Source organism: Candida jiufengensis (genome assembly GCF_024610255.1).
Source record: "Candida jiufengensis strain CBS 10846 chromosome Unknown scaffold1, whole genome shotgun sequence".
NCBI classification, from domain to species: domain Eukaryota; kingdom Fungi; phylum Ascomycota; class Pichiomycetes; order Serinales; family Debaryomycetaceae; genus Lodderomyces; species Lodderomyces jiufengensis.
Window position 1 is genome coordinate 2,800,429 of NW_026261562.1, and position 23,312 is coordinate 2,823,740.

The window sequence follows — 23,312 nt, forward strand, 5'->3', positions numbered from 1 at the left end:
TTCGGCATAAATTTGAAATGAATGAACTATCTAAAAATAAGAATTATAATGAAGAAGTTTTAAATCAATTAAGATTGGAGCAAGTTAGAAATTATTATTGTGAAGATCAGGTTTGAGAGGTTTGTGTTAGTCCTTTTTTTTCTGTATAGTTTTTTGTTTCATATACGATTTTTACATTTCTTACTTTTTCAATATTTTTTGTTGTGTACATCATTGAATTACCACTTAAAAAAAACCGTGTTGCATATATTTACTACAAATTGTTTCATATTACATTATCTCTCGTAAACTACACAATTATCTTATCTTTTAGCCTAGCGTATTGAATTTTAATGAAGGGATAATCTGGAACAGTACCAAAACTATCGTATTTGCCAATAACTCTTAATTGAATTTCATGATCTTCTTGTAAGTTACAATACTATTTGTTTCTTTTTAATGTACCAAATTATATAAAACTTAATTTTAAATTCTCATCAAAACATATACACCATACATTTGAATCTCTATAAAGCAACTCATCTATTGTAAAATTTGTCGATGAATTACCACGAGGACATGCTTTTAGCCTGTTTGTTTTAGAATCAACTCTAATAAAGTTCATGCCATCATCCATTATTTAATTTAAAAAATCCATTAATTAATATTGAACTTTTTATGAGCTTGTTGTTTTATTGTTAACTTCGAATTCGTCAGTAATAAAAGTTAGAGTATCTCTTTGATATAATTTATGAATACCTGAATTTAATAATGATGTTTCATTATTTTCTTCATAATTGGGACAGTAAGCTACTAATAAGAACGGTGCTGATTGTGGCTGAAGAAAACTGATAATGTATGGTTGATAAGTAGTACAATAGTAATGAATTTCGAAAACATGATGATTGACTTGTGACTAATTTGAACGAAAAAAATGTGTTGACTAAATGTTTCTCAATTGATATGCTACAGATTAAGTATATTTTTACAAATTCTTTTGCAGCAAAATGTAACAAAACTCGCTAAAATTCATTTGTTAGAGAAATTTTAAAAGTAAACTTTGAGTTGAATCGTATTAAATGGTTTTTACAGCTAGCATTAAAAGGGTTATATTAATTGAATCTATCTCTTATATTGACTATTGGGCTTGATATATATCGATTTGGAAGATTATTTATTTTAAGTGGTTTAAAGCTAAAGTCTTCATTAATAGTTTCAAAGACAGTATTAAATAAATAACGAGACTCTAAATGAGCTGCATTATTTGATTTTGCAATAACTTTTTCAATTGCATTATTTTCAAAAATATTTTGACTTTTTAGTTTGTTTTTGAAAATCATTTTCCCAAATTTCCAAAATATCGTTTACAAAGATGGTTACTACTTATTAGCATTATGTGGTAAAACAGAATTCTACGAATGTCCAGTCAATGACTGTGACCTTTATAAATTATATGATAAATCAATTGATAGTAAATGTCATAAAGTTGAAATTGTTATTATTTTTAAAAAATGTGATTAGTTGTTTTTTATAGTTGTTTTTTATCTTTCTTTTTTTGTTTAGGTTTATAGTTTTTCATTTCGGTTCTTATATTATAAATATATAATTTGTTTTCTTTTCGTTTTAAATTTATAATTCTTCATTACTATTCATTTTCATTCTAATCTAAATCTACTTACTAATTTAACTCTAATTTAAGCTAATGAACCCATTGGATCATAATAAGGTAAAGTATTAAATTGTTTACCTTTCCAAACATCAAAAGTCTTTTTTGAAACATAGTTACGATTTGTAACAATTTGGAAAACAAATTCACTAAACCATTCATCAGTCATCATAAACCAACCTTTTTTACCAGATTGTTCACCCCAAGAATTTTCAATTTTCCATCTAATTGGCTTGTTAGTGATAGGATCTAAATGAACAGCAGTGATAACCATTGCATGAGTCATTAATGATGAACCAGTTCTTAATCTATTTGCTTTATTTAAATTTAAATCATAATCAAAAGCAGATTTATAATCATATGCAGTAGTATCTAATACACCACTAGTTCTATCACAATATTTACCAACATCTGAACCAAAAAAAATTGGTTCATTATCTTTCAACATTTTAATAGCAACATTTTTAATTTCATCAATTTCTGTGTTGACGTATTCAATTGGTTTACCACCATTAATATTATTTAATCTTTCAACAGTATATAATTTATCATAATCATTTCTTGGATCATGAATTAATGAAAAATGAGAATTAGCATCATATTTAACATGAGTCTTATAAAAATCCAGAGCATTTGTTTTAAAATGTTTAAATTTAGAATCTTTATCTGAAAATTCCCATAAAAATTCATCAGTTGGTTTTGGTGGTGTACCAATAGTTAAAGCCAAAGTCTTGTAAATAGTCTTCATTGCACTAATTTTAAATTGACGAATTACAGAGTCAGCTGCCTTTTGTTGTTTTAATTCTCTAATTTTCAAACCAAATTCTCTTAATTTTTCAGTAACTATATAATTTAATTTTGATGAACTTGTTGATTGACTATTATCTGGAAATACTTCATGAGGAACCAAACCATATTTATTAACTAAATTAACAATCATATCCCATTGACCACCATCTCCTACAGGATCTTTAAATAAATACTGAATTAATCTTGAATCTAATTCTTCTTCCCATGTATCTTCAATATTTTCTAAAAAAAAATTAGCTTTTTCTAATTTATCATAAAAATATAAATAACTTTGAGATAATTGAAATTCATCATCTTTTAAATTATAATTTTTAATAACTTGAGTTCTGAAAACATTTGATGAAGCAAATATCCAACATCTACCTGAAGATTTTTGATTATTTGCAAAACTTGGTGAACCAATAGTTTCAACAGCAGTATTAAATAAATAACGATCTTTTAAATGAGTTGCATTATTTGATTTTGCAATAACTTTTTCAATTGCATTATTTGCAAAAATATTTTGACTTAAAATATTTTTAGTTTGTTTTTGAAAATCATCTTCCCAAATTCCTAAAATATCTTTTGAAATTGGATTAATATCTCCATTATCATCTTCCTTTGTTGTAACTTCTAAACCTTTAAAAAATTCTTGAAAATCTTCTAAATTTGAATTTTCTGGTAATGATTCTTCTTGAGGTTTTTCTTCAATTTCTTTATCATTACTAATTGGTTGTTGTGGTTCAGCACCATATCCAAATTTAAAAATAAGTCCCATTATTAAATATAATTTATTCAACTTGAAATGCTATATATATATGTTGTTAAGTCAAATAATTTAAAAACTAAATTGGAATTTTGATTCAATATTTATACCAAAGTTCAATAAATTCCGTTTGAGTTAATAATCTTTATTGTTCTTTTTAGTATTGATTATAAATTACGAATTTATTTGTATTATTGTAATAATTATTTTTATCCCCCCCCCCCTCAAAAAATTGTTGTGTTATCTTTTTACTTTCCTTATCTATCTAATTAAAAATAAAATAATAAATACAAAGATAAAAATATTATAAAGGTTATGGAAAAACTTCAAATTAGATTTAGAATATATCAATATAATATTTGTAAGTTTAAGTTCATTCTTGATATTTACTCCAATTAGATCTAGGTTCTGAACTATTAAGACAACTACCTCATTTACAACGAATTTTCTTTAATTTATTTTTAGTAAACTTCAATTAAACTCGTCCTACCCTTAAAAAAAAAGGATTGAAACGGAAATAAGTCCTAGATCGGAATTTATTGGTTTGAAAATGCCATAATTTAAAAAGGCTCAAATTTATATTTATTAACAATTTACTTTAAAAAGTATAATAACTAAAGAGCATAACTGTTATAGTTGTTAGAAAACTCGCTTTTACTTATATACATGATGGTTTCCACAATATTAGAGTCAATTGTTGGGCTAATTTATTTAACTTCTTTTTCATATTTTTGAATATACTATATACAATCAACATAATAAGAAAGAGTTCACAAACCCTTTATTGAGTTAAATTTGCTTTTACTTACAGGTCAAAGCTTTATGACTCAAATGCATGACTAGTTTGTTATTGAAAATGACAAGATATTGTATTTAACTTTGGATAAAAATTTAAAATTTTGAAACACACATACGAAAAGAACACAAAATACCAACACTAATACAAAATACTTCGATACAAAAAATTATTATTTATACTAGCCACGTTTATTACAGAACCTATTTAAACTTATTTCTTTAACTCATTCTCCATTGATGCTCTTTCATTTCTAAATTTTGTTGATCTATCTCTAATTCTTGGTTTTTTAACTTTACCACTATTTTTTAAACCTTTTATACCAACAATTTTTGATCCTTTTGTTGCCCTTTGACCTTCAACTATAAATTTATTTCGTTGTTGATTATTACTATTAGTAGTTCTACTTTTTTTACCAATACTTGATCTATCAGCTTTTCCTAAAATATTTTGAGCTCTTCCTATTTTAGTCTTTTGTGAATCAGTTAATTTATTTGCTTGATCTTTTGATTTATTTGATGCATATGTCTTTTTCAAATTTTCATAATGATTTGGTGACAACAATGAAGGTTTTGCATTTGATTTTGCTCTTGATATTCTTAATTTTCTTCCCTTTTTATTACCACTTACTATATCCATTGGTTTTTCATTTAACATTAATGCTTTATTTACTGATAATGAATCTTTAAATTGTACTAATGCAAATCCTTTCCCCATGTTTGTTTTAGAATCTCTTATAATTCTAACTGATTCAACATCATTTTCTAATTTTGAATTAAAATATTTCCATAAATTTTCTTCTTGTTCTTCAAAATCTAAATTTCCAACAAATATTGTTCTTTTATTATCTTTTGGTGATGGATGTGCAATATGATCTACTCTTAAATGATGATTTTCAAATATTTTACCATTTAATTTTTTACAAACTAATAATGATGATGATTTTTCTGAAAATACAATATATGCATTAACTGAATCTCTTGATTTATGTAAATTCTTTTTAGCAAATGATATTTTTCTTGGTAAATTTTCTTCAAATGATATTGATCTAAACCTTATTGATTCAATTTTACCATATTTTTTGAAAAGCTTTTTAAATTCTTTGGTTTTAGTTTTTGATGTTACAACATCACTTGGTACATTACCTACAAATACAGTTCTTTCTGCTTTTTCCATTTCTGATTCTTTAAAATCTATAGTTGATGCTGATTGTGCTTTTGAGGGCTTGGTTTCTTTAGCTAGATTATCTTCTGAGTCTTCTACATCTTTTTCTTCTTGTTCTTTTGGGATTGTAGGTTCTTCATCGTTTTTGAAATTTTTCTCGAAATATCTGGCTTCTAAATCGTAGTTTTCATCTCTTTTTTTTGATTTTTTAGTAGTAATTTTTGGCTCTATTATTTCTTCATCTTCTACAATTTCTTCATCTTCATCCTCTGAATCATCAGCTTCATCTGAGTCATCCTCACTTGAATCTTCCTCTTCTTCTTCTTCATCATCTTTTACAATTTCATTGACTTCCTCCTCCTTGTCTGCTGATTGCTTTCTTTTCTTACTTTTGACTGAGCTCTCAGGTACATTTATAATGGTTCTCTTTTTAGAAATTAATTGATCAGTTGATATTGGACCATCAGTTTTAGTACTAAAAATTTTATTTAATGATTCATCATAATTTTTATTTGAGTTTCCAAATAATGATGAAAAGCCTGACATTACTAATTAATTGAGTAATAATGTATTCTTTATGATTATTAACTTAATAAGTAAGAATATAATGATAGTGATATAATTTGTGTAAGGAATGTTATCCATTTGTATGTGAGATGAGAGCCCTTAATATTTTCAAGAATATCGAATTTTCCTATTTTGTAGATTTTGTGCGGCTTGAGTAGACTCAATTTTTTAGAAGTAGCAAAATTTTAAATACCCCTTATGAATGAAACAAATGATATATCACTACGAGACTCGAATGGTTCTAAAAATACTAGAAATGATTTTGGTAAATTTGATTGTACTTACTAAATTTGCTGTGCTATACAACTTTACAACAGTTGCAAAAGTCTTTGAAGTTGAAGTGTGAACTAGTTCAACATTCAGTTTTTAAATTTTGCTAAATCTTGAAACTTCCTTAATATTTTCCATGAACAAGTTATTGGCATACCATTAATGCTGAGTAACGAACAATTTAAAAACCTTGAACCCAAAACCCAATCACAGAACGGGAAATATATCCAAACAAAATAACGAACCAAATTATAAAAACTAAAAAGAACGTAAAATTTTCAAAAGTTTAGAAAAAATGGAAATGGTTGCAAAAATTAGAAAAGACGAATCAGAAATTTTGCCTAGTTACGAAGAACATGAACATACTCCACCTCAAGTCGATCAATTCTTAAATGCACAACAAGGTCAAGTTAACGAAAGACCAAATATCTTGGAGGATGAACACTCTCATCATAGTGATAATAATACTTTTGAAACAGCATTGTCAACATTTCCAGGTTTAAAACAACAACAGTCCAAAAAAGTATTAACAAGTAAAGCTAAGTCTAATCAAGTTAATAAAAAAAAATTACTGCAATATTTTAATTGTTGTCCCCACACCAAAACAACACTAGTTTTTTCAATTATTGCAGTATTATTGTTTATATTAGGCATATTTATTGCAGTTTTAGAGTCAAATCGAAATAACGAATAGCTTTTTAGACGCGGTATTAGGGAAAATGGATTTTTGATCTTCAAAAAGCTTCCATCAAGAGGAATATGTAATTTGTTACTATAACGTTTACCTTAACATGTTCTTGGTTAGGTTACTATGACTTTTTCAACCTTGTGACGTTAATTAATAAACCTAGTGCAGATCAAGATCAATTGTTAGACTAAGGGAGGTAGTTGTTAGCTCAAACTTCGGTTGATAAAAAGATCAATATGTTCAACAGTTGTTGATTATTGAAATTTTTATTTGGAATTATAATGCGGAGTTCAGGTTAAATATTTTAAATAGAAAGTCGTACAAATATATTTATGTCTCTCTCTTCTTCCAAAATTTTACTTGCAAAATCTAACGACAAAAAGTTACTGATAAGTACGACATTGTAATATTATTTTTATTATTTTTTTAATTTCGGTTTAATAAAATTTGTATGGAACAATTAAAAATATTAGAATTTAATATTTGTATACATAATTTAAAAATATTAGACAACCAATCAATAATTTAATTGTATTACATCTTTCTAACATACTTATCAACTTAATATTACTCCAAATCATCACCATTATTCAATAAATTCAAAATTAACAGTTGAATTCTAAAGTATTCAGTACAATTTTCAATATAAGATTAATTATTAAAGCATCACTTTCCATTCAATTTAAACTCGAAAACGTGAATTCTTTATAATTTTAACTAAATTTTTGAGATTCTAACATATATAAGAGTTTATTTTGATAAAAGGTTCAAATTAAATTGTTTATATATCACCCACAATCGAGTCATTACATTTTTTATTACAATACATCATAAATGGAAATAATGGAGCAAATAAAAACTGAACCACATAATCTAAAGATTCTAGATAAGACTTCAGATCCAATATCCCCACCAATACTGGATGAAAACATTCAACCATTATCTAAAGACGAAAACTCAAATATCACGGAGGAAATCAAAGTTGAAGTCGAAAAAGATGAACCCACTCAAGAAGAAAAAGATGGAGAAGAAGAAGAGGTAATAGATACTGAAATTAATGATAACAATAATGTCAACAATACAATATCAAAGGACTCACCACTTACTGATATTGCTACATCACCACCACCTTTTGATTTATCTTTAGCTGATTCAACTTTCAATCTTGATGGAGAATTGAAAAATACTTTAGAAAATTTAGATAAAGATGAAACTTTTAAAACTTTTGAAAAATTTATGCATAATGAACCAAATGTTAAATCAAATGAACTCAATAATAATACTGAAAAAAATGGAGAACTAAAAAACGATTTAAAGGATATAACTGAAAATTCATCAGAAGAAAATATAATAAGAATGAATCCACAAAGAAAAGATAGTTATGAAAGTTCAGAATTAAGTGAAGTTGGAGATGATTCAGAAGCAGAAACTGATAAAATGGATTTTTTAGAGGATAGAGACTCATCTGATAAACCAACTGATTTACAAACATTATCTGAATTAACTGAATTAGCAAGATTAGAAGGTATGGATTTTAATTTAAATGATGACATTGATGAAGATGATCATGAGATTTCAAAAGATACAAAACCATCATCAATTGAAGGTTTAAATAACTCTGATTCTTTCACAAAAGATGAATTGAGTGACGTTAATGATGAATTTAAGTCAATAATAACTAGAAAAAGGACATCAACCGAAGGAGATGAGTATGAGGAAAATAATGAGAGTGATAAAAAGAAACAGAAACTTGAATCAGCTGAACAAGACGATGTGAAAGAACACGAAGAAGAAAAAGAGGAAGAAGACGGAAATGTGGAAAAAGAAGAAGAAGAAGACAAAATACGGAAGAACAAAGTGATACAACCGAAAGTAAAAGAAATAGCTGTTGAAGAAAATGATAAAATAGAAGAAGATCAAGAAGAAGATGAATATGAAATAGACAATTTACAAAAAGCCAATGGTAACAAACAAATAACTCCAGATGATGAGGAAAATGAAGCTGAAGCAGAGGATGAAGAAGAGGACGAAGATATTGAAGAAGAGGAAGAAGAGGATGACGAAGATGAATTAATAGCGAAAACAGAAGGCCACATTAGTGAAGAGTTGAATACAAATGAAGATATAGACATAAAACAAAAACAAGATGCGATTACCACTGAACAAAAAGTAGCAGAGGAGAACGATGTTGATTTAAACGAACAAAGACGATTAGCTGTTGAAGGATTAGTTGCTATTGAAAAATGTTTTGCAGAAGTAAGGGATAAATTATATGAAGATAAATTAGCATTATTAGAAAAGGAATTGCAGCTATGTCTAGAAGGTTCACATCCTGAATTATCAAAAATATATTACAAAGTCAATGGGTTCTATCAAGATAGTCTAAATCTAGCCAACTCAAATCTATCATACAAACTTAAATGTATTGATAAAGAAACCTTGGCGACAAGAACTTCAATACATCAAAACTACTTAAAAAATATAATGGATACCAAGAATGACATGATAACAGAGACAACATCAATGTGGTATAAAATCAACAAGGAGAGAAATCAATTAGATCAAATTGTACCAGATTTCAATTATTCAGCTATACCGAATAATATAATAAATCAAGAAGAAATTACAATGGGTACATCATCAACATATTTGGAAGCAATGGAGAATTCAACACCAAAATTAAGGAAAGCAATAAAACAAAACACTATAATTGAGTTAGTACAACAAAGAAATAATTTAAATGAACAGTTGGGTATACTAAATGGTTTAATTCAATTTCATGGGTTTCCATCTGCTATTAGCTCTTCTATTAATGACGAGAATGATGATGAATCAAGTAATGTCAAAGAATTATTGTTGAGAAAAGCTAGTGATGAAGAAATTAATGATGATTTAAAAGCAATGGGTATTATACGGACATAATTATTCTAGAATTTGTTTGCTAATTTGTTTCTAATGTTGTATTATTTTCTAACTAGAAGAAGTGTTTATAGTCTATATATTGCAATTATAAAAACTATTCTTGTATTCTTCATTAATGTGATTCTGTTGTAGCTAGTTTTTTATATGGTGATAGATTGAACCCAATTTGGTAGCACAAGTTTTTCAAATAAATTACGTAGATCAATAACAAACATAATACAGCCGCTGCAATTATAAACCTTAGTAATAATTATCAAACAATTGCACTTCCACCAAATTAGTAATGGTCGAGGTTTCATTAACAGTTGGTAAATTAGATGCATCATTAGCATTATTGCTAACCAAAGATCATCATTTAATTGAATTCCCAACAATACTATTACCAAATGGCGTAAAAGCAGGTTCAATAATCAAATTAAAATGTGATCAAGATTATGAAAGTGAAAAAGAAGAAGAAATAAAATTTGATAAACTTCAACAAGAAATTTTAGAAACATTTACAACAAATTCACCAAAATCCCCAACCCTCAGAATAAAAAACATAACTCAAACTTCATGTGTTTTGGAATGGGATTCATTAAATTTAGGTACTTCAAATTTAAAAAATTTAATATTATTCAAAGATGGTAAAAAATTAGGATCAATCCCACAACCTCTTAGTAATCATACATCGAAATTATCAGGATTACCAATTGATAAACAATTCAAATTTCAATTAAGATTAGATACAACCGCAGGTACTTTATGGAGTAATGAAATTGAATTAAAAACTCATAAAATGACTGATTTATCTGGTATAACTGTATGTTTAGGTGATTTTTCACCTAATGATCCATTTAACAAAGAAGACATTGAAAATACTTTAGTGAAAATGGGTGCTAAAACTCCTTCTCAATCAGAGGTTAAAGTTGATACTACTCATTTCTTATGTACTAGAGAAAATAAAAATAATTCAGAATTCAACAAGGCAAATGATATGAATATTCCAATTATAAGACCTGAATGGTTAAAAGCTTGTGAAAGAGAAAGAAGAATTGTTGGAGTTAGAGATTTTTATTTAAAAGATTGTGTATTACCTGATTTGTTTGCTAAGAATTATTGGGCTGATAGTAGTAAGAATATTAAATCTGCTTCTGCTTCAACAAATCAAGTCAATTCTGAAATTGCTACAGCTCAATCAAATAAAGAACCACCTGCTTCAACTGAGGAAATAAATACAGCACCAAGTATCAATGTGGAAGACTTAGCCCAACCTGTCGAAAAAACGGAAGTTGAAGATCCAATTAGTGGGAAAGAAGTCGAAAACTCAAACGATGTAACTGAAGATGGCATAAACCCCAATGAAGATATTGATATATCTGAAAAAATAGACCTTGAACAACCCAAAGAAATCAGTGAAGATCAAAATAAAGAAACATTAGCTGCTGAACCACTTGCAGAACAAAATGATGATCTCTCCAATATAAGAGAAGAAGTCAGAAATAGTGTAGTACAAACAACTGAACCAAATTCAGCTGCTGCTGTCCAAGAGATAGTAGAAGGACCAACAGATGATAAAAAGGAAGAAGTTGAAGAAGAAAATAAAGAGGAATTAAAACAAGATATAGATGATGCTTTTGATACTGTGCCTTTAGAAGATAAAAGACCAAAAGATGAAGTAAGAGAAAAAATTGAAGCAGAAGTTGACAAACAAGAAGCTGAATTAGAGGCCGAAGAGAAAAATCAGGTCGTTGCGGAGGAGGAACCTTCTGCTGAAGTCACTAAAGCTAATGAAGATGAAAATAAGGAAGAAGAGAAAGGTCAACAGGAAGAAGAGGACGAAGAGAACGAAGACGGAGATGAAACTGAGGAGCAAACTTCCAAAGAGAACTCACCATCACTACAAGGAACTTCAAATAAAAAGAAAAAGAATATTAAAAAGAAAAAAGCAGGCAAAAAGAAGTAAGCATTGAAAAAATATGAATAAGTAATAGTATATTAATATACAATATAAAAAAATGCAATATTAGTTAATGCAAAGAACTGAATAAAATTTATCATCAAAGCAACATTCTTTCTCTTTGAACCATCTATTCTCCAAATAATCTTCTAACTTTTTTCAAAATTGAATCCTTTTCAGGATCATAAGGATGATCTTTTGAAGGAATTTCCAAAATTGCAGGAAATGCATTTGTATAACTATCAACTTTAAATCTAATTAAATCAGCTAAATGTTGATTTATTAATAAAATAGCAATATCATCTCTTTCTTTTGTAAAATTATCAAATGATTCATCAATTTGTTCTATTGAAGTTTTACCTGGTATAACTGTCAAAAAATTAGTTTCTTTACCTGGTTCATTTGAAATTTGTCCAATTCCTGCTAGAAGTAATCCTGTTACTGTATCTTCATCTGCTATTGTTGCTATTAATTTACGTTTTGCCATTGCTTCTGTTCCTGAACTCATTTTTGAATCGTCAATTAATGTATTGTATGGAATCTAGAAGGCAATTGAATTGATTGATTTAAAATGTGTTGCTAAAAGATAATACAATTTAGAATTAATTTTGGTGAAACTTCAAACCTTATATTTTTTCTCGATTAAATTAATTTTTCACAACCAAATAGATCAGATTGTTTAGTTTCTCCAACAATGAACTCAATTATACGACAAAACTTACGTCTCAACCTCAGGAAAACTACACTTCATCACAGAATACTACCCATACAGTCTATTAGATTTGCAGGACATTCTAAATGGGCAAATATTAAACATGATAAAGCTAAAAATGATGCCAAAAAATCAAAAGAAGCAACATTAATTGCAACCAAAATAGAAAGTTGTGTACGAGCCGGTGGGAAAGATTCAAATGCAAGTCTTGAACAATTATTAGACAAGGCTAAAAAATTAAATGTATCAAAACAAGTTATAACAAATGCTATAAAAAGAGGTTCAGGAGAATTAAATGATGGTGCAAATAATCAAACTGAAGTAAGTTATGAATTTATGGGACCTGGTGGTGTTGCATTTATAATATCTGCATTAACTGATAACAAGGCAAGAACAGTAATGAGAGTTAAAACTGCAATGGCTTATTTTCAAGCTTCATTAAGTCCATGTAATTTTATGTTTGAGAAAAAAGGTGAAATTTTATTTGAACCAAAACCAAACACGGTTGAAAATTTTGATGATATATTTGAAATGGTTTTGGAGGTGGGAGCAGAAGATATTGAAGAAGTTGAATTTGATAATGAGTATAAACCTGGAGAAACTTATAAATTTTATAGAGTCATATGTGATCCATTAGAAATTCATAAAATAAGTAATGAAATTAGTTCAAAAGGTTATAAATTACATGAAAGTTCAGTAAGATACTTAGCTGATAAAGATGGTCAAGTTCAATTCCCTGAAGAATTTTCAAAAGGTTATTTTAGAGCCATTGATAATTTAGATCAGACTCCAGAAGTTGTAGATTATTTTACTAATATTGAAGATGAACATCAAGGTAGAATAATGTCATCTGTTAATTAGAAATCCATGTAAATAGAATTGAACAAAAAAGTTGATAGATAGAAATGAATCTTTTAAATATCGTTGAAACACATATATATATTGATTAATTAATTGTTCACAAATTTGATAACATATAAATATCTTTCTCTCAATTCAAAAAAGTTTAAAAAAAAAAGTAACACTTGAACCGTAAGTAATTAGTTGAATTGCAATCAAATTATTTTAATTTTTGGATGTTTTTGTTTTGATGATATTGATTAGTTGATAAGTTGAAAAAAAATGCAAAGTAGTAGTAGTAGATATTTAATCAACTTATTTATTTTTTTCATCTTTCTCAGCTTTATTTAAAACATTATCCAATTCAGATAAATTAGCATTTTTCCATAATCTTAATTCTTTATCATGAGAAAAATGTCTATATGTGAAAAAAGTAGCTGATACAATAGCAACACCAACCGCAGCAAATAACGGTGTCATTTCTACTGGATAATTAATCTTTGGTTTAGCAGATTTAATTGATGATAACAATACTCTTGATGGTCTCATATTTGCAGATTGTTAATGTATTGATTTGAAGTTAATTGAATAAATAATGAAAGTATAACTTTGCAGTGATAACTTGTATTCCTATGAACTAACTAACACTAATATTTTTTTCTCCTTATGTTTTATTTTAAAATAAATTTGGTTGGTTGTTGATTATATGCAGAATTTATCATTCGATTTCTTTTTTTCACAATGCTACCAAATTATACTAAATTTATAGGGACATGTTTCAGCTTAATACTACCAGCCAGTATTGTTAAATCATTAATTATGTACTATCATTTCATTGTCTATATTCATCTTTTCTGCGTCTATAAATCTATATTCTAAAGTAATAATACAAAATCACCTCTTTTCACCACTTTTCTATCCAACTTTTTAAAGTATCATAGCATAACCACAGTACAGCCATTGATGGAACAATTTTATATAAATTAGCAGTTAATCCCTTGTATGCACCAAAAAATCCTTCATGTTTAAACATAGAATACAAAGCATGACTAACAGATCTATATTGAAATCCTAACTCTCCACCTGCCATACTTGCAACTTGATACCTTTTTCTTAATACATCCAAAGGATAAATTAATACACCACCAACAAAACTACTGAATGCCCCAGCTGATAATTTCCAAATTGGGTTTGAAAAATCTTTTGGCGACTCATTCATCATTTCTCTTAATTTTTCATATAATGCAAAATTTATTGCAACATAAGGTGCAACTCCTAAAGTTGTAGGTATTATACCTCTATATAATGCTAATATCCCACCTTCATGTTTATAAACATCTTTTAAAGTTCCCCATACTGTTGGTGGTTTTGATAATTTCCCCTTTTGTAATTTATTTAATGATGCCGTTTGTATAGTAATTCTTGCTCTTACTAAATCTAATGGATATGTTACTGCTACTGAGGCTATACCTGCAATTGATCCTGCAAATAATCTTTCTAAACCAGTTAGTTGATTATTTCTTAGTTGTGGACTATTTAGGTTATGTAGTTTTCTATAACTTAATATTAGATTTTTACATTTTTCAAAAACTGCAAATTGAACAGCACTATAAGGAAATATTCTAATACAATTCAAAGTATTACCTCTAAATAATCCTCTCCAACCTTCTTCTTTATACATTTTGGCTATTGTGGGGAACATTCCATGATAAGCTTGATTAGTCCCGGGACCTTGTAATTGTAACAAAATTTTAGCCCTTTCAAATGGTGAAACTACAGTTCTTGAAACTGCTCCGGCTATACCTCCAGCTATGAAAGATGCATTTGAATCATTTTTTATAAAATGTTTTAAATCTTGATAAAAATTATTTTGTTTATGTGACATTGGCAATTTGAATTCCTCCATTCTGTATGGTTTTATAGGTGATTGTATTCTTTTTCTCTCTGATTATAGCGAAATTATTGTTTGAATCATTTAATTGGTGTTAGATTTTGATTTAAAGAGCGTTGTATAGCTGTTATGATTTGGCAATTCAGTTCTTGATATTGAATAGATATTTTAGCTATTTAAATTTGGTCTGTGATATTTTAGAAAAATTCTTTTTTCTAAATCTTGTGAACTTAAAACTTTGATACAAATTTAGAAACACAAAATCAAAGTAATGAAACATGGAGTAAAGTTTTAAAGACTATTTAAGCGCATTAGTTCAGTTTATACTGACTAGATCCTACAATCAGTATTTAATCACTATTCCAACGTAGATTATCTCATTAATTCAATCTATAACAAACTAAACCATGATACTAGTTAAAAAAAAAATTAGGTTAAAATATACAGATACATCACTTTTTAATTTCATTATTCATTAATAACTTGATAAAACTTTTTCTATAGCATCAACTAAAACATCAGCATGTTTTTCTTCAAATACTAGAGTTGGTCTTAATCTAACTGAATCTTCTGCACAACCACCAATATTAACACCAACAGATTTCATATCATTTAAAAATTTATTTCTTGCTTCACCATTTTCCAAGGACCAAGCAATAAAAGTAGCTCTATTTTTACCTCTTAAATCACCTAAATATTTTGGATATTTTGTTTGTAATTTTTCTAATTTGCTGAATAAATAATCACCAACTTCAGATGCTCGTTCGACTAAATTATGTTTAACAATTTCAGCTCCAATTGAACCGGCTAAAATCATTCTTGCTGGATCACCACACCAAGTACAAAATTGTCTATAAGCAAAATTTGGTACAATTTCTGGATCATGGAAGAAATAACCAGCAGATTGGAATTTTTTAGAGAAAGTAACTAAATCTGGTGGTGGTTGTAAATTAAATCTTTCATGAGCCCACATAACCCCAGTTGCACCAACCCCGGTTTGAACCTCATCCATTATTAATAAAGCACCATGTTTTAAAGTAATATCTCTTAAACCTTGGAAAAATTCAGCTGATGCATGATTATCACCACCTTCTGATTGAATTGGTTCAACTAAAACACCAGCAATTGGAACTGACCAAGATTTAAATAAATCTTCAACTATTTTCAAACATCTTTCATCTTCCTTTCTGTTAGCTTCTTCATTTTCTTCTAATGGATATTTATATGATGGGAACTCAGCTTTTGGCCATTTAAAAGCTGGTAAATCTAATTTATGAATTGGTTTTGAACAAGTGGTTGAACCTGATGCAAATAATCTTCCATGGAATGCTCTTTCAAATGATAAAATTGCTAATTCTGGTGATCCTGGTGCTTGATTATGCATAACTGTTTCAATTTCTTCCGGACTAAATTGACTCTTGTAACCTCTTTTTTTAGCTTGATACCAGAAAAAAGTAGCTTTAAAAGCTAATTCATTAGCATCTGCTCCAGATAAACCTGACCATAATTTATCTTGATGTTTTGGTGCAACTTTTAAAATTTCTTTACAAATATCATCTAAATCTTCACCTGGGAAATTTCCTAATGCTGGTCTATCAACTATTGCTCTAATCATTTTATCAGATTTTGCAGTTTCAATTAATGCAGGATTATTATAACCTAATGGTATTGAGGCAATTTGTGCATAAACATCTAATAATAAATTTCCATCAACATCTGCAATATAATTACCAATTGATTTAGCATAATCAGCAATAAAATAAGCACTTCTTGCATCAAATGATTTTTCTAATTGTTCAATTCCTTCTTTTGATTTTGTTTGAGTAGTTGATTTAACTACTGGTTCTTTTGGTTCATTTGGAAAATATTCTTGTGAAATTGATTGAACAGTCATTTCGAATTGTTACAAATAAAAGCTGAACTGAATAGAATAGTTGAATGATGATTAAAAGAAAAAAGAAAAAAGTGTGTTTAATGAAAATAGCAAAAGTAACTGAATAAATACATGATGATAATAAAAAATTATTAGCGGTAATCATAAAATTATTTTAAAACAGCCGCTAACAAATTTTTTAGAAGTAATGGTAGAATGACTTTTGTAACTCATCTTTCCATTTAAAATCATGTCAATATTGATATTAAGAAAGGGATTTTTAATTATAGTAGTTAAATTAATAACCGGTATTTGCTCAGTAATTTAACAAATCGATTAAAAAAATGTATATTCATTATGTTTTTGGCGGATTTCTTTTTTAAACTTGAAAAAGGATTTAGAATTTAAATCTGGCAAGCGGATATCTGGACTCTTTACAAAAGGTAATGCAAGTAAGCATTATAATAACAATCATTTCCTTCATTTAGATTTTCGAACTAGATCGATTCAAACAGTTTGATGACCCCAGGAAAATTTTATGATAGTCAGCAGACGAATGCTCAAATTATACTTTACGAAAATTTATCTAGGTCTAGTTTTTTATACCTTTCATAACACATCTGAAAGTAATGCCTAAGCTATGGATCAAAAGTATATCCTAGCAAAAAACAATGTCTGTCTCAAAGATGTTGTGTTAATTGTACTAAAAATTTCATTAAAATGTAAACAAAACAAATAAGAAGAAAAAATTAAATATTAATATTTTATGCAGTATTTTATAACGAGTTAAAGATATCTCTCACTACAACTAATATACACCATTAAAATATCTTGATTGAATCATGGATGATTCAAATATAGATGATATATTTCAACAACAACGACAACCATCAGAACAAGCTCAAGCTACAAGGCTATCATCAGCAACACCAGTTACTATCAATGATCAAACTAATACAGAGGATTCAAATCCAACTACATTAACAGCAGAAGAAGAAGCTATTGCAAATGCCTTATCAAAAGATTCAGTGAATGAAGAAAATGCAAATGATAGTGAAAATATAATAAGAGAAAATGCTGAATTATTTTTACGTCAAAATCAAGATGATGATGATGAAGGAAACAATGAACCACCTTCGAAAAAACAAAAATTAGATACGTCATCATCGAGTAATAATGATAAGAGCAACAATATAGATGATCTGTTACAACCACAAGAAGTACAAGAATTACAAAAATCACTGGATGATATAAATAATTCAACTAAATCTACTACTATCAATAATCACCAAGATACACCAGAGTCATCACATAACGCGATTCAACAAGCACATGATCAATTACAACAACTACAGCAGCAACAAAAGCAACAATCTGGATCTCCTCAACCTCAATCTCAACCACCAACACAAACAGAAAAACAGACTCAACTTCAGCTATCACCACCATCACAACAACTTCAACAACCACAACCAGTTCAGCGATATTCTTCATCAGCAATACCCTCAGATTCAGAGTTATTTAATACAAATACAGTGCATGCAGCTTATGCTTCATTATCATCACAATATCATTCACTGAATCTTGAATCAAATGATGCGATTTTTTCACTGGCAAATTTATCAGTTTTACCATTACCAATTGTTGCAGCTGATTATTTACCACCAAGAATTCAATTATTAATTAATACATTACCAACTTTAGATAATTTATCTACTCAATTATTAAGAATAGTGGCGAGCTCTTCATATAAAAGAATTATAGATTTAGCATCAAATACTGAGACAGCTGAAGGTGCAACCTATAGAGATTTAACATCATTATTTGAATTTACTAAAAGATTATACTCAGAAGAAGATCCATTTCTAACTGTTGAACATTTAGCACCTGGTATGTGGCATGTTGGGGAAATAACACCACAAGTTTTTAAAAATAAAGAACAAAGTATAGAATCTACATTAAGAAAAGTTAATTTAGCTACATTTCTAGCAGCAACTTTAGGTACAATGGAAGTTGGGTTTTTTTACCTTAATGAATCATTCTTAGATATTTTCTGTCCATCAAACGATTTAGATGTTAAGAATCACTTAAGTGATACAAGTTATTTGGAAAATTCATCGTCAGCATTAACGACATCTATACAAACTGGTGCGGGTTCTTTCATAGGTGGTAAAATTGGGAAATTATTAAAACCTCAAGCATTATTATATTTAGATTTAAAAACTCAAGCATATATCTCAGCTATTGAAGCAGGTGAAAGATCAAGAGAAGAAATATTGGAGGATATTTTACCTGACGATATGGATCAATTATTAATGATTAAAAGACAAGTTAATTTATTATTACCAACCGAAAATGATTTTATAGAAAGATGTAAAATTAGAAAAAACTTATTATTAAATTATAATGAAGAAAATACAAATTTACCATTAAATGAAAATTTCAAATGGTTTAATTTTTTAAAGGATTTATTTGATTATGTATCTAAAAATATGGGTTATTTGATATGGGGCAAATCAGGTAAACCAACAAGAGATAGAAATAGTTCACCTTCTACTTCAGTTATACCAAAAGAAATGTATGAAGAAATTAATGCAAGAATGAAATATAACCAAAATCAAAATAACACTACATCAGAAGATAGTGAAGATCATTCAAAATTATTACCATCAGAAATAAGAGAACAAGCAATACCGGTAAATGGTCATAAACCAAGTCAAAGAAGACCATGGACAAGAGATGAAGAAAAAGCATTTAGACATGCATTAGAATTAAAAGGTCCACATTGGGCAGCAATTTTAGAATTATTTGGTAAAGATGGTAAAATAAATCAATCCCTTAAAAATAGAAGTCAAATCCAACTTAAAGATAAAGCAAGAAATTGGAAAGTTTTTTATCTTAAAAATGGTATGGAAGTTCCTCATTATTTAAAAACTGTTACTGGTGGATTAGATGATAGAGTTAAAAGATCAATATCAAGAAATGATAAAACCGCCGCTGCTCCTGTTCCAAAAGCTCCAAAACAACTGTAACAATAACAACAAGGTCAATAATAATTAAGATAAGGTAGTTAGTTATATATTAATGATTAAATGAAATAGAATTCTATATTTATCTTTTAAATTTAGATTTAAATCATCTGTTATGAAATTAGTCTGACCTAAACTTGAATAATTAAAAAGCCAATTTAGAAATGATTTGTTATAAAAGTAGTATCAATACTATTAGTAAACTTTTTTATCGGGTATATTGAAAAATAGATTAAATCTAGACGATAAATCACAAGAAGATTTCAATGAAATTATAATGAAATTATCACAAAAAAAAAAGAGTATTGTGATAGATTTAAACAAGGTTAAGAAAAAACTAACCAATACGATAAATTAGTATCAAAATGTGATATTTCTTAAATCGTAATCCAACTAAATTGTTTATTTTCGTTTTCAATTAAAGCCTTATGTGTAGTCTATCCATTAGTAAATTAAAAAACTAAGATTTAGTCAAAGATCTTATTTTCGGAAATATGGCACTAAAATTTTTGCGTAAATTTTTTTGGATCTGTTAATTAAATTTTAGACTCAGTCATTTACTCATTTACCACAAATTAAAATATTTTTAATTAGATCTATAAAATTTGAGGCTGGATATTTTATTCGTTTATAATATCCAATTAAAGTTTTTAATTTTTATTCTCTAAAGATTCATTTCTTATTTTAAAAAACCTTAATATTACCCTTAACATGTATCACTTGTTGTTTGTGAATTTGCTTTATTTACAGAAATTCAAACTACATTTAATATTTCTCTTTGTTCTTTTTGTTATTATAATTTTAGATTAAAAATAAGTACCCTTGATTTTTAAATTTTTTCAATTAATCTATTGTACTTTTTATTGCGGTATTCCCCCATTTTTTTTTTTTTTTTCTTATCTGTATTACTGAGAATCATCAATTATTTATTTGATAATGCAATATTTCAAATGTATATCTAATTTTATGAGTATTAACATTATATTATTCATATTCACTATAATGCAAAAAATAATTTATAAATTCAAAATTTCAGTTACAATTTAAAGTTTGTCTTATTTATGCAAGTTTCATCCAAATTTTTTAAGAAATTTACTATTAATGAAATTAAATGCATGATTTAAAACTAACATAGCTCGAGAATTATTATGAGGCTATAAACAATAGACCATTTGTTTATAATTCTTCCTATTGTAAATCTTCTAACATGTGATAATAATTGAAAATTTGGAATTCATATAATCACATACAGTTGTGTTCGTAACAAGCTCTAACTCTAACAATTCTGAAACAAATTATTTTAAATTATTTTTTCTAATTCAATTGTCCACACCCCCCCTTAAATTTAGACACTTAATTTACCACAAAATTAATATTAAAATTTAATCTAAATCAAAGTCAAAAATTAATTTCAATTAACACTTCTCACATTAATTCATTATTCATTTTTAATTATTATGAATTATAATATTCATTGATTAATTAGTTTTGTTGTAGTTGTTAAGTACTAACTCAATTTAATAAGTGATTAAGAATTATTTTTAAATTAATGAATTTTTGATAAATTGACTTGATTAATGATTTTGCTTTTTTTATTTACTTGAAACAGATATTCCAAGTTTTTAATTACTTGACTTTATTATCAATTTGATTATATTCATCATTTAAGCTTTTACTATCAAATAATTACTATTGTCGATACATTTCATCTCAAATCAGTTTAATTTCACTTCACCATTTTAGTTTCATTTCATTTTAATATTTGATTTATCATATTTCATTTCAAATTTATTTACTTTTCACTTTTCACAATTTGCATTCGCCAATAGTATTACCAAATCAAGCTTCAATTTTTCATCTACAACTTAAAGCTCAAACACTTTTACATAATCAAATTAATACAAGATGTATAATGAATATTCTAACGAGAGTGGACCAATTTTATCAACATCAAATAACATGCTAAATGGTAATTCAACTCAACATTCTCAACAAACTTTGCCGAAGTCTCTACAACATCAACAATTACAACAAAAGGCAGATTTTGCTTCAATATCAAAACAAATAGAATTAGCAAAAGTTAAAGCAAAACAACTATATGATGAAATAATAGTGGTCAAAAAGAAAACTCAAGATACAAATTTAAAAACAGTTTCAATAAATGTGAATAATATACCTCGAGATTCATGTAAACTAAAATTATACAATAATCTAAAGGGTCATCAAAACAAAATAGGTAAAATATGTTGGAATACAAACTCAACCAAAATATTAAGTGCTTCACAAGACGGTTATATGATTCTATGGGACGCTATAACTGGATACAAGAAACAAGCAATACAATTGGATAACAATTGGGTATTAACTTGTAGTTTATCACCAGATGAAAAATTAGTTGCATCGGCAGGTTTAGATAATCATTGTACAATATATAAAATTCAACCAGACAATTTAAATAATCCAGTTCAAGAAACACAGCAACAAAAACTGATTAAAAACACTAACAATAGTTATCAATTGCAAACTGGATTTTATCAATCTATTCAATCAATTTTTAAAGGTCATACTGCGTATATTTCAGAATGTGAATTTATTGATAATAATTCAATAGTCACTGGTAGTGGAGATATGACATGTTCATTATGGGATATTACAAAGGGCTCCAAAATAAGAGATTTTATTGATCATGTTGGTGATGTACTATGTTTGTCCGTATTTCCTAAAAGTATATTGGAGAATAATTTATTTTTAAGTGGTTCAAGTGATGGTTATGTTAAATGTTGGGATTTAAGACTGCCAACATCAATACAAAGTTTTAGTATTTCAAATTCAGATGTCAATTGCGTAAAGATTTTTCCAGATGGGAACGCATTTGCAACTGGTTCTGACGATGGTATGATTAGATTATTTGATTTAAGAAGTGATTGTGAAATTTCTTACTATTCTTTACAACAAGAGATTAAAAATTCCTTTGTTAATGGTGGGTCTCAAATTCCTCAATTGACTTCACCACCGACTCCAATTGATAAAAAGACGTATCAATATGGAAACAATTATACTTCATTACAACAACAGCAACAACAATCACAATCATTAATTTATCAATCAGATATAATAAGTACAAATGGAAGAAATAGTATATATTCAAGAAATTCCATACTAGAAAATTCTGGAATTTTTTCAATTGATTTTAGTAAAAGTGGTAGATTATTATATTCTTGTTATTCTGATCATGGTTGTGTTGTTTGGGATACTTTGAAAAATGAAATAATTGGAAGTTTAGGTAGTGAACATTTAAATAAGATCAATAAAGTTGCTGTAAGTCCTGATGGAATTGGATTAGCTACTGGTTCATGGGATTCAACAATTAAAATATGGAGTGTATAAAATAGAAGATAGAGCAAGTAGAGAATTGGTGCAT

At 27.5% G+C, this 23,312-nt stretch overlaps 12 protein-coding genes across 12 annotated transcripts; 6 read left to right on the forward strand and 6 right to left on the reverse strand. All coding sequences in view use genetic code 12, as the record gives it.

Annotated features, from left to right (window-relative positions):
• Positions 1-1,673: 1,673 nt before the first annotated feature.
• KGF54_004983 (C1 family peptidase) lies at positions 1,674-3,212 on the reverse strand (the record flags this gene model as incomplete). The annotated part of the gene is made up of 1 exon (XM_051765740.1): positions 1,674-3,212. The coding sequence occupies one exon, from the start codon at positions 3,210-3,212 to the stop codon at positions 1,674-1,676; it is 1,539 nt and encodes a 512-aa protein (XP_051619024.1).
• Positions 3,213-4,209: 997 nt separating this feature from the next.
• Positions 4,210-5,706, reverse strand: KGF54_004984 (uncharacterized protein; the record flags this gene model as incomplete). The annotated part of the gene is made up of 1 exon (XM_051765741.1): positions 4,210-5,706. The coding sequence occupies one exon, from the start codon at positions 5,704-5,706 to the stop codon at positions 4,210-4,212; it is 1,497 nt and encodes a 498-aa protein (XP_051619025.1).
• Positions 5,707-5,925: 219 nt separating this feature from the next.
• Positions 5,926-6,691, forward strand: KGF54_004985 (uncharacterized protein; the record flags this gene model as incomplete). Its single annotated transcript, XM_051765742.1, has 2 exons — positions 5,926-5,965; positions 6,264-6,691. 2 exons carry the CDS (start codon positions 5,926-5,928, stop codon positions 6,689-6,691), a joined length of 468 nt encoding a protein of 155 aa, XP_051619026.1.
• An 828-nt stretch (positions 6,692-7,519) lies between these two features.
• On the forward strand, positions 7,520-9,607 carry KGF54_004986 (Rpd3L histone deacetylase complex subunit; the record flags this gene model as incomplete). Its single annotated transcript, XM_051765743.1, has 1 exon — positions 7,520-9,607. One exon carries the CDS (start codon positions 7,520-7,522, stop codon positions 9,605-9,607), a length of 2,088 nt encoding a protein of 695 aa, XP_051619027.1.
• Positions 9,608-9,890: 283 nt separating this feature from the next.
• CHS5 (Chs5p) lies at positions 9,891-11,552 on the forward strand (the record flags this gene model as incomplete). Its single annotated transcript, XM_051765744.1, has 1 exon — positions 9,891-11,552. The coding sequence occupies one exon, from the start codon at positions 9,891-9,893 to the stop codon at positions 11,550-11,552; it is 1,662 nt and encodes a 553-aa protein (XP_051619028.1).
• Positions 11,553-11,676: 124 nt separating this feature from the next.
• VMA7 (H(+)-transporting V1 sector ATPase subunit F) lies at positions 11,677-12,054 on the reverse strand (the record flags this gene model as incomplete). The annotated part of the gene is made up of 1 exon (XM_051765745.1): positions 11,677-12,054. One exon carries the CDS (start codon positions 12,052-12,054, stop codon positions 11,677-11,679), a length of 378 nt encoding a protein of 125 aa, XP_051619029.1.
• A 186-nt stretch (positions 12,055-12,240) lies between these two features.
• Positions 12,241-13,119, forward strand: KGF54_004989 (uncharacterized protein; the record flags this gene model as incomplete). Its single annotated transcript, XM_051765746.1, has 1 exon — positions 12,241-13,119. The coding sequence occupies one exon, from the start codon at positions 12,241-12,243 to the stop codon at positions 13,117-13,119; it is 879 nt and encodes a 292-aa protein (XP_051619030.1).
• Positions 13,120-13,413: 294 nt separating this feature from the next.
• On the reverse strand, positions 13,414-13,647 carry KGF54_004990 (uncharacterized protein; the record flags this gene model as incomplete). Its single annotated transcript, XM_051765748.1, has 1 exon — positions 13,414-13,647. One exon carries the CDS (start codon positions 13,645-13,647, stop codon positions 13,414-13,416), a length of 234 nt encoding a protein of 77 aa, XP_051619031.1.
• A 355-nt stretch (positions 13,648-14,002) lies between these two features.
• KGF54_004991 (uncharacterized protein) lies at positions 14,003-15,004 on the reverse strand (the record flags this gene model as incomplete). Its single annotated transcript, XM_051765749.1, has 1 exon — positions 14,003-15,004. The coding sequence occupies one exon, from the start codon at positions 15,002-15,004 to the stop codon at positions 14,003-14,005; it is 1,002 nt and encodes a 333-aa protein (XP_051619032.1).
• Positions 15,005-15,464: 460 nt separating this feature from the next.
• Positions 15,465-16,883, reverse strand: UGA1 (4-aminobutyrate transaminase; the record flags this gene model as incomplete). Its single annotated transcript, XM_051765750.1, has 1 exon — positions 15,465-16,883. The coding sequence occupies one exon, from the start codon at positions 16,881-16,883 to the stop codon at positions 15,465-15,467; it is 1,419 nt and encodes a 472-aa protein (XP_051619033.1).
• Positions 16,884-17,704: 821 nt separating this feature from the next.
• Positions 17,705-19,894, forward strand: TBF1 (Tbf1p; the record flags this gene model as incomplete). Its single annotated transcript, XM_051765751.1, has 1 exon — positions 17,705-19,894. The coding sequence occupies one exon, from the start codon at positions 17,705-17,707 to the stop codon at positions 19,892-19,894; it is 2,190 nt and encodes a 729-aa protein (XP_051619034.1).
• Positions 19,895-21,796: 1,902 nt separating this feature from the next.
• STE4 (G protein subunit beta) lies at positions 21,797-23,278 on the forward strand (the record flags this gene model as incomplete). The annotated part of the gene is made up of 1 exon (XM_051765752.1): positions 21,797-23,278. The coding sequence occupies one exon, from the start codon at positions 21,797-21,799 to the stop codon at positions 23,276-23,278; it is 1,482 nt and encodes a 493-aa protein (XP_051619035.1).
• Between the last annotated feature and the right edge of the window lie 34 nt (positions 23,279-23,312).